We start from the raw sequence: 10,949 nt of genomic DNA, 5'->3' as shown, positions 1-10,949 counted from the left end.
GTGGAACCCTTCACATCTGTATAGTGACTCAATGAAATCCCTTAAAAATACTGTATATTGTAACTTTGTAGAACCCAAACTTATTCATCCTATGTACATAATTCAAAGTCAGTAGTATTGGACCGGAAGAACTGTAGATTTATTTCCAGTTGTGATATTTTTTTACTGGACCAACATTAGCGTTCTATGTTATAGCACACAGAGCTTTCCAAATCTCAATGTTTTTTCTACACTTGAAGAAGAAATCTCTGTGTTTGGAAAGCTCTGTACACTATCATTTAATCTATGAAGAACTATATTGTTGTACATTATGTAAAAATTATTCTCTTACACTGGTTTGGCTTTCAATAATATTGCAACAATAAATGATGAGGGGGATATCCCAAACCTCAATAGCGGTGTTGTCACCTAACATAATTAAAATATATATTTGTTGCAAATAATAAAACACTGCATGTAGAATTTTTGTAGACACAAAGGGACCCAATCAAGTCTAGTATCTCCCCAAAAGAACACTGTTAGTAGCAATACAAATCTGGAGTTTTCGCCTTATTCAATATTAAATATCAATGTAAAAATATACTGTAGCTTCAGTTCTCGTGACAAAACTAGTCTGTTTCTAAGATAAATGGGTAATAATTAGAGCTGGCATTGCGTCGCATATACAAAGACTTTGATTCATAGTGGGCCATATTTTCTAAGTAGTGCTTTTCTATAAGACCACTTACAGTAGTATATATGGTCCTTTACAGCCGATTCAAATGAATGGGCTGTAAGTTATCTTCCAGCATGGACCGTCTTATGCAAAATGAACCTACAGAAAAGGGGTGCTCAACACCAGTCCTCAAGACCCCCAACAGTTTATTTTTTATTTTTTATACTCAATGTTTATTGTATTTTTAAACAAAAACAATTACAAATAAGAAAGCAGAATATACATGTTTAACATATATGACAAATCAAAAAAACAAAGTTATATAAATAAAAAAATACAATACAATAAAGGTGGCGGGGGGGGGGGTGTCACCAGTTTCTACAGAACATCACCAACCCAAATGGACAAATATCTTATGAAGTAACCAACGGCTTTAACCCTGGGGTGATCTGCAGCTTTAACCCTGGGGTGGTCTGGGTGGGAGCCAAGCGGATTCAAATAAATGAAGTCCGTGAATTAAGACCCGGAATGACTATAGAGGAAAACCAACATTCCCAGACCTTCTGGAGCTTTATTAGAGAGCACTGGTCGTTTACCAGACAGGTTAGTTTTTCCATGTTACATAAATACCAGACCTTATTTCTTATTGGAAAGTGTATGGAGAGCTTTCTGTTTCCAAAGTGCTGTCATCTCAATTCTCGTGGCGATAGCTATATTTGTAATAAGTTTGTTTTTGGCTCAGAACAAGTCTGGGAGATGTCTATTCAGCAAAAATAGCCAAGGATCTAATGTGATTGTACCAGTAATTTGTAGAATTCCTTGGAATCAGTCTCTGATCCTCGGCCATAGAACCTTAACCTTCAGACTGGACCACCACATATGTAAAAATGAAGCAGTTTCTCTGCAACCATTTGGACAACTGGTGGTGGGAAGGGGGGGGGGGGAGTAACCCGAAACAAACCCGGAACAAAGCTAAAAATATTCAGGAGTATTAAATACCACCTCATAAGAACTTTATAAGAATTGTATTTATTGTGGTGCATATAGAACATTTAGAGGTAGCTTCCCAAATCTATTCCCAAGTCTCCGCATCCAGAACCTCATTGAGGTCCAACTCTCATTGGACCATATATTTAAGTCCACATTATTGTTCCCTGGGGAAACTAGTATATAATTGAGAAATACATTTTCCTTGGCCTGATCGACCCATGCACAGAGTTTAGAACTGCGTGAGAGGAGGGAAAGGAGATCTACTATAGCTATAGGCCCTTAGTTGTAATAATGAAAAAATTCACTATTCGGAATACCATTTTCCAAATGTAATTATTCAAAAAGAGTTGGTTTGTTGTCGCTGAGTATATCGAGAATTCTTTCCACTCCCGCCTTCTTCCACTAGGAGAATTCTTTATCTGGGAAACCTGGGAGAAACTCGGGGTTACCCCACGGTGGGCTCATTGTGGATTTAGAGGTGGATAGACTGAATCTCAGATGGACCTCCGTCCAAAACCTCAAAGATTGTGAGATCGAGGGCAAGATATCTCTGGCTTGAGAGTGGGTTGTAGACAACCGTTTAGGTTTTAAGGATATCTCAGCTTCAGCACAGGAAGCTCAATCAGTGGCTCAGTTTAAGCCACCTGTGCTGAAGCTCGGATATCCTTTAAACCCAACCAGTTGGGGGTTCTTGAGGACTGGAGGACTGTTCTAGTACGTGCTGCCACTGGAGCCTTTGATCTCAAATAGCATTAATAGCTTTAGAAGTGCAATCCATACAGCCGACCAGAAGGCAACCTTTTGTAAAGAATGTGTTTGTCTAGCTGGCTTTCTTAAACAAATGCCAATAGCAAAGATCTGACTCATTTAATCTTGTTATGGAAATGAATTACAAATTGCATTTCTACAAGACCACTAATGCGAAAGTATTTGTCAACCATGTGTTTTCTTTACCCTTATCCCACCCTATCCTTATCAGAGAGCCTATAAAGATAGGGGTAACGTGACAAAAATAGATTGTAAGCTTATCTGGTCAGGGACTGTGTCTGTAAAAATCCTATGTGCTGCATCAATACACTGCGCACTGCACTGTCATTGTGAAGCGCTTTGAGTCCCATTGGGAGAAAAGCGCTTTATGAAATAAATCTTTTAAAAGTGGGGGGCTTTGTGTTTGTGTAAACTCTTGTTGTAGACACAGGGACATCAGACAGATGAAAGCAACCAGAGGGAATCAAACCCCACCAATATCTTAGCTCACCATATTTACAAAGTAATTATAGAAATTATTTTAAAATACTTAGGTGTCAGATTTTGGAAAACAGGGTCATCAATCACCCAGATGTTATCCCTTAAACAAGTCTCTACCATTAGTACACCTTGGCCCTGAGAGGAAGTACCCCTTTAAAGAAGACTAAATAATGCAAATTTGCTCTAATTGCGAAGCTTGATATCTACAGTATGGCAAAAAGTTTCATTATCACTCTGTGTTCCAGGGACAATGATTAAACTGGAAAAAATGGGGGTGCACAGCAGTTAGTAAGGGCTGGAGAGAAAAAAATATCTAGAAAAAGGTCTTTATTGGCAGAAATCCATATGAAAAAATAAAGGGAGTGAAACTAACGTGTTTCACGCCTCCCTTAGTGCTTTGTCAAAAGACTCTTTGACTTAGCACTAACAGAGGCCCAAAACATGTTAGAGTTTCACTCCCTTCATTTTTTATATGGACTTTTGCCAATAAAGAGCTTTATCTAGGTATTTTTTGCTCTCCAGCCCTTACTAACTGCTGTACACCGCCATTTTTTCCTGTTTCATCATACTTACCCACGTGGCAGGAGCACGCCAACGATACCTCCAGCGACAGAGATCCCGTGAGTACCATTTGACACGCAATTTAAATGATTATTGGATTGTGTAATGATTTTGCTATTGTATTATCTTGGAGACAGCTCTAAATACGTATCTGTGGGGTGCGTGTACTTGTCACGTGGGATCGCTCACTAGCGGTTCACCTTTTCAGTCTTGACTGGTGGGGTTAAACAAGCGCAAATTAATTACTAGTATGAAATGTGAGTATAACATTTACCTTTTCAGTAATGAGCCAGCCAGGATACAAGCTTAACACTTGAGCATCGTCCAACTTTCATTATACAACCCTGTTTATACTGTATACTCATGTTTTGGATTATTTATAACTTTGAGTTATGGAGGATCTTGTTATGCCTACATCATGAACACAGCAATATACATGATAAAAATATAGCTACTTTTAAACATAGCTTTTTGAAGCACTGGTATTGGACCAATCCTCTACATCTCTTTCAGGGACAATGTTCAACCCAAGTGTTCATCTCAGCCTTGCCTCATGTAACATCATGAGCTCTATCATGTTCGGTGACCGCTTTGAATATGACAACAAGGAGCTACTGTCTATGGTACATGTGATTCATGAGTCATTTGAGCTCATAAGCTCTGCCTGGGGGCAGGTAAGTGCTATTTTGTGGGGGCAGAATTGTAATGTACTATATATATTTCCATGTTGGCAATTAACCAACAGAAAACGTACCTCAAATGTAAAAATTTTGTTAATCACAGTTTTTAATGGTGATGAGATATGTATACTGTGATAGTGATAAACTGTGAAAGTAACATACAGTAATAACATAGTAACTAGATTGACAAAACATCCATGACCATCAAGTTCAAGTTACGTTAAATTCTAATTCAGAGGAATATAAAGAAATAAAACAATCAATGCTCTGTCTGTTGTGACATAGTCCCAGAATATTAGGCAGCTGTCTGTCCGATTTAAGGCAGAAAGTGCAAAAAAGGGATCCATCCCACAGTTTCACATTTGCTGAGAATGCGGGATGGAAACTCCAGGCCAGAGTTTAGGCTGAGTCCCCGCTGGCGCTGAGCGGGCGGCGCCTGCGGCGGTTACTTACATATATAGATATATGTAAGTCCCCACTCACGCGGTGCGCACAGCGCTCATGCGCGGGCACACACGCTCACCCGCGCTCGGCGCTTAGGTAAAAAAAAACCATTATAATTTCAAGCGCGCTCAATGCCCCTCCCCCGTGCACGTGCGCGCAAATGCCAGGACACCCGGCGCTCATTCTTGGGGCGCTCTCCAAGCATGAGCATGCTCAGCGCCAGCGGGGACTCACAGTGGTTCTGGGTTTCACACACCTGCTCTCCTAATTGAGGACGAGGAACATATTGCAGTTAGTTTGGCTGCTTCAGTCTCTCTCTTAGAGCCTGGAGGCTGGGAGGAAACTGCTGCTCCCCAGTATCCAGTTCGGGGTAGACGGGCCCCCCACGGGCATCTGAGGATCTATGTGGACGCTGTCCCCATCTGACAGTTACTGACTCAATATATATATCTGTGTGTTATTTAAAGTTAGTAACTGGCTTACCCAGCCAACATTGCAGATAGGGACATGCATGTGATTTAGACTCCTGACAGGAGTAGATATTTGGTATTATGATTTTGTTTGTTTCTTAAAGTGACGGTGTTTGAAATGTGTAGTGTCACTAATGGAAGAATAAGCCGCTGAAGGTTGAGGGCTGAGTGCCCCATGTGTGGAAAAACGTGTTTGTCCCCCTTTTATACAAATTTAACCCTAGAAGACGGTGTCGTGAAGAGCCTGGGCAAGCGGCAGCGCTACATAAAGGGAGCCGTGTGCCACACTATGTGGTACCCTGATTAATCACATTTCTGGATCAATATGCTGCATATGTTTTATCCTGATCAATCAAAAGTCTCCCTGCCTCAATACTCTGCAAATGTTTCATCCTGATTAATCAGATATCTCCCTGGATCAATACTCCATGTGTTAATTACTTTGACAATTATTTCTTAAATGTACCCACTGTATCTATACTATAATTCTAGAAAAAAAGAATTAAATTAATTTCTTCAGAATATGAAAATAAGTGAACATTTTCCTTGAGGAAGGAATTGGATCTTTTTAAAGGAAGACAATACATAGATACAGTACTGCTGCGGCACAGTTTATTCGAGCATTTGCCCGTTCTGTGCCGCAGCAGTAGCCTGGCGCGCGCCCGAGAGTGACGGGCGCGCGCCGAAGCAGCGGAAGAGCGCCCTCCGATCGGGGCGCTCTCCCTACCGCTGCCAGGTCCGCCGGGTCCCCCGGAACCCCCTGCCGCTGTCCCGCGATCGTGGGACACCAGGGCTCCCTCGGGGAGCCCCTGGACGCGCGTGCAGGGGGCGCACGCTCCCGAAGACGCGTGACCGCGCGTCTATGACGCGCGGCACGCCGAGGGGCGGCCACTAGCAAGCCGGGAAATCTCCCGGCTTGCGGATCTGGCCGCAGTGTAATAAACTGTGTCGCCAGTGTATGTTCTAGATGCAGTCCCACGTAGCCGAAGGGAAAACAACCTTCTGTAAAGAATTTGACAGTCTAAACGTGTAACAGGTTTTCCCCCACCCTCTGGGAGATTCATCTGTTACCCAGTGTGTAGTGCTGATTACCTGCTGATTCACAGGATGCTGAGCTTTCCGCCTGTGGTATGGGGAAGACAGGACAGGCTTTTGGGGTGATGTTTATCTCTTCTCTCGGTGGTTCAGCGCCTCAATCTCTTGCAGGCTCCAGGAGTGGGGGGGGGGGGGGGGTCTCCAGCAACAGGGGGGTCTGTCAGGCCTGTATATTTATATGTATTTGGGAGGGTTTGGGGGTATTTTTATATATATTGTGGGGTTTGGGGGATTTTTTATATGTATTGGGGGCTTGGGGGTATTTTTGATATGTATTGGGAGGCTTGGGGTTATGGTGTATATGTATTGAGGGGCTTGGGGTATTTTTAAATGGCCTGGGGGTATTTTTATATGTATTGGGGGATTGGGGGTATTTTTATATTGGTTGGCGTAATTTTTATATGTAATGGGTGGATTGTTTTTTTATATGTATTTTTTTTAATGGATTGTTCTCTTTTTAAGATGTATTTGGGTATTGGGGTCTTTTTAAAATGCATTGGGGTATTTTTTTAGATGCATTGTGGTCTTTTTTATATGTATGTTACCCTGTTTCTCCCCCCCAATTTCATGTCGGGTACCCTAGGGGAAATGGTGTCCTGGTTACTGTGTCTAATATGGTGCAAACCTGCTGGCAACAGGGGGCCCTGTGTCTCCTGTGGTGGTATGGGGATATCAGGACAGGCTTTTGAGGTAGAGCTGAGTAATACTCACTGGTACAGCGCCTCCATCTCCAACAGATCCCCAGAATGGTAGGGAGGAATCTCTGAAGGAGAACTTCTCTGTGCAACTTCTCCCTAAATGATTCCAGGCTCAGGCAAGAAGGTTTCTATATCAAGGATATACTTTATTTCTCCACCCGGCAGACTGCCCATCTTGCAGCCAGGTCACTCAGCCACACATCATAGGGTTTTCACCCAAAGGAAGTCCCTGGACAATCACTCCTAGTCAGGGCACTAGAAACTGTCCTGGTGGAGTAAAAGGAATAGTCTCCTACCTCTCCCAGAGGGAGGGCCACAAAGCCTGCCAGAGTCCTGGCAGCTTGCTGGGATAGACTATCCTCTCTCAACGGGGAGAGGAACTGCTAAATTCAGGAAGTGCTGTGCAATAAGTAGTTCCAATAGGCACCACCCCTGTGTCACTGCAATTGGACACAGAGCCTGATGACACTATCTTCACTGCCTCACTGCATGTGTGTGTGGGGAAAACCCATGATTACTCCTGTCAAACCTGCCTTTACCAGGGATTACTGCACAGAAGGAGAATGAACTATAGCCCCAAAACTACCCAGGGCTACATGTACAGTATTTGGGTGGGTGTTATATGTATTGTATGTATTGTATGTATATATATATAGAACAGTATATGTGTGTAAATGTAGCCCCCAGGCCCATATTTAACCTCTCCTTCCCCCCCCCCCAGGCCCATACTGAATCCCCCCAGGCATTTTGTCACATGGATGTTGCATTGGGTATCTTTGTCATTTGTTGAAAATATTAAAATAAACAGATTGCATTGTAATGTTTTTTTTCGTATTAACAATAACAAGAAAACAATTAAGTAAAAGTTGCACGCTAAAAAAAGTTTTTTCTCCGAGGTAGGTGCGCTCCTTTCATTTGTCCTGGGCCCCATGATTTCTGTTGGTGGCCTTTACCAGGGCTTATGTGTCAGGGAGGGTAGCCCAAACCAGACATGACTACACATGTCACTGCCATTGCTCCATATCGGTCCTGGGAGGAATTGCGCCATTAGTCACCTGATCCTTTAATGAAGGTTCCTATGAGAAGCAGATACATAGCACAGCGATGTGCAGTTGTTGTACTTTAGAAGCTTGACCCTGTATTTCCATGTTATTCTTTATAGATGTATGAAATTCTCCCAGGTCTCATGAAGCATCTTCCCGGTAAACATCACCAAATATTCCGTAACTTAGAGATCCTCTTAGCAATAATAGAAAAGAGAGTGGAGATGAGCAGACGGACGCTGGACCCAAGCAGCCCTAGGCATTACATTGACACATTCCTCATTAAAATGGACAAGGTATTGTAACCTAGATTATATTTGACTTGTAAAATTATAATTATTTATATCGGGGGTGGCCAACTCCAGTCCTCAAGGACCCCAACTGGTCAGGTTTTAATTAAGGACATCCCTGCTTCAGCACAGGTGCCTCAATCAGTGGCTCAATCATTGTGATAGAGCTACCTTTGCTGAAGCAGGGATATCCTAAAAACCTGACCTGTTGGTGGCCGTTGAGGACTAGAGCTGATTTATATAATGCTTTCCACCCCTCAAAGTGCTTCCCAAAAAGACAGTATACAAATGATTACTGTATTATAGTTATTTGTGTGGCGCTCTGTGCAAAGTATACCAATTAATTCTGTATTATAATTATTTATATGGTGATTTTATTAAATGTGCCTTATCAAACTATATGAAAAGTTCAGTCCGCGCTCTGGCTCTTTAAACTTGGAGTGTTGGTCCCTCTCAGTTCTCTTGCTGCTTCTGTGTTTATGAGGTGTCTCCCCCACCTCCAAATGTGGTCTCCACCGGAACCCCGATGGTGATACCAATATCAGCAAAACAAGAAAAAACACAAAAGCGCACCAAGATGAGAGATAGATAATGTATTAGCAACAAATAATAAAATTAGTAACTTACATATAAAATTTCTTTAATAATCCCCGATTCTGGTGTCTATCACAGGAGTAGGGCATCACATAGGAAGTATGAAGGGTAATCTCAGTTCTGAGAGATCAGACCCGCGCGCTGGGGCTGTCTCTGTTCACTCTCCTGTCCTCCACGTGTGGTAGCGTGGTGCAGAGTGTAGCACACATGTGCAGGAACCGGGGCCTTCAATAGGTGTCCTTAGGATGCCTGTCCGTTTTTGATAGCATAGAAACGATCGGAAATAAGCAGGAACGGTACACTTGAGTGTGTGCTGGTGGTGGGTAGTAAAACCGCCAGCCACAACAGTCGCAGTGGCTGGCGGTTTTACTACCCACCACCAGCACACACTCAAGTGTACCGTTCCTGCTTATTTCCGATCGTTTCTATGCTATCAAAAACGGACAGGCATCCTAAGGACACCTATTGAAGGCCCCGGTTCCTGCACATGTGTGCTACACTCTGCACCACGCTACCACACGTGGAGGACAGGAGAGTGAACAGAGACAGCCCCAGCGCGCGGGTCTGATCTCTCAGAACTGAGATTACCCTTCATACTTCCTATGTGATGCCCTACTCCTGTGATAGACACCAGAATCGGGGATTATTAAAGAAATTTTATATGTAAGTTACTAATTTTATTATTTGTTGCTAATACATTATCTATCTCTCATCTTGGTGCGCTTTTGTGTTTTTTCTTGTTTTGCTTATCAAACTATAGTATACAAATGCACACTATATTCAAATAATTTGTATTGTGCTTTATATGCAGTACACAAATAAATACTATATTACAGAATAGTTGTTAATATATCTTGTTTACTGTATACAAATTACTATATTATAAATATTGACAATGATTCTACAATCCAACACACATTCTAAAAATACAGTAGTGAAATGTATGCTATTTTAAAATTATTTATATGATGTTTTTTCCAAAGTACTTTACAGAAATAAAGTATACAATACAAAGTAAGAAATATACCAGCGCAAACGTCAAAAAAGATACTTTAGTATGATATAAAATAAACACATAATAAAACAGCGCATAGGCAAGTGCTACAAGTGGAAATTGCTGTGATACATTGTTACCAGACTCCCATAGATACCACCAGATGGATTAAGGTTTCTGGAGAAGAGCGCCAAGCTTTAGTGGAGGATTATATGTCCACACATATATGATGGTATAGCTGAGTATTATGAACAGTCCCGTTAAATTTGTAGGAAAGAGGCGCAAGTCCAGCCTCACATGACTCCTTTGGGAGAGACACTCACAGTGTGGCAGATGAAATCAGCTCCAGTAAGTATGCACCTGCTCCCTGTCCTCCGCAGTGAGCTCTACATGTCTCCGTTGTCTGAGCATGGATGGGTGGGGACAAAATCGCCTGCACTGCCGCCACAGCTGAGATGGAATAGCTCAAGGCAGCAGCGTTGCTTGGACAGCCGGCAGCCAAAAAGGCAATTGATATCTGATATAGCTAACCAGCTATAATAAAGTGATAGAAATGTAGCTTAGAAAATTATCAAGATGACCAATAAGGAATAGAAAATAGCACAGATATCTACTCCAGTGCGTTTTGTAGCTCTTCAGCTCCCTGATGAAGTAGCAACAGCTACAAAATGCGTTGGAATAGATTGTGTGCTATTTTCTATTCCTTATTGGTCATCTTAATCATTTTCTAAGCTACATTTCTATTGCTTTATTATAGCTGGTTAGCTATCCGGTATCAATTGCCTTTTTGGCTGCCGGCTGTCTAAGCAACGCTGCTGCTTTTCAGCTATTCTACTCTATCTCAGCTGTGGTGGCAGTGCAGGCGATTTTGTCCACACCCATCCATGCTCAGCTGACGGAGACATGTAGCGCTCACTGCGGAGGACCGGGAGCGGGTGCATTCCCTACCGGAGTTGATCTTCATCTAGCGCGCTGTCGGAGTGATCACGAGTGCGGTCATGGGAGGCTGGACAAGCGCCTCTTTCCTCCATCTTTAACGGGACTGTTCATAATACTCAGCCGGGAGCGGGTGCCTTCTTTACCGGCTATACCATCCATATATGTGTGGACATAGAATCGTGCGCTAAAGCTTGGCGTTCTTCTCCAGAAAACTTAATCCATCTCGTGATGTCTGTGACGGGGCTCGT

General features: G+C 42.6%; 1 protein-coding gene across 1 annotated transcript in view; it reads left to right on the top strand.

Annotated features, from left to right (window-relative positions):
- Positions 1 to 1,183: 1,183 nt before the first annotated feature.
- The window catches only part of LOC142499913 (cytochrome P450 2C42-like), an 83,116-nt gene continuing 73,350 nt past the window's right edge, over positions 1,184 to 10,949 (top strand). The window contains exons 1-4 of the mRNA XM_075609968.1: positions 1,184 to 1,258; positions 2,052 to 2,184; positions 3,968 to 4,128; positions 8,004 to 8,180. Coding sequence (XP_075466083.1) covers positions 1,184 to 1,258; positions 2,052 to 2,184; positions 3,968 to 4,128; positions 8,004 to 8,180 — 546 coding nt within the window. The remainder of the gene's footprint in view (positions 1,259 to 2,051; positions 2,185 to 3,967; positions 4,129 to 8,003; positions 8,181 to 10,949) is intronic.

Source organism: Ascaphus truei, chromosome 7 (assembly GCF_040206685.1).
Source record: "Ascaphus truei isolate aAscTru1 chromosome 7, aAscTru1.hap1, whole genome shotgun sequence".
Lineage (NCBI taxonomy): Eukaryota > Metazoa > Chordata > Amphibia > Anura > Ascaphidae > Ascaphus > Ascaphus truei.
The sequence above is the reverse complement of the archived record's forward strand: the minus strand, read 5'-3'. Positions and strand labels throughout refer to the sequence as shown.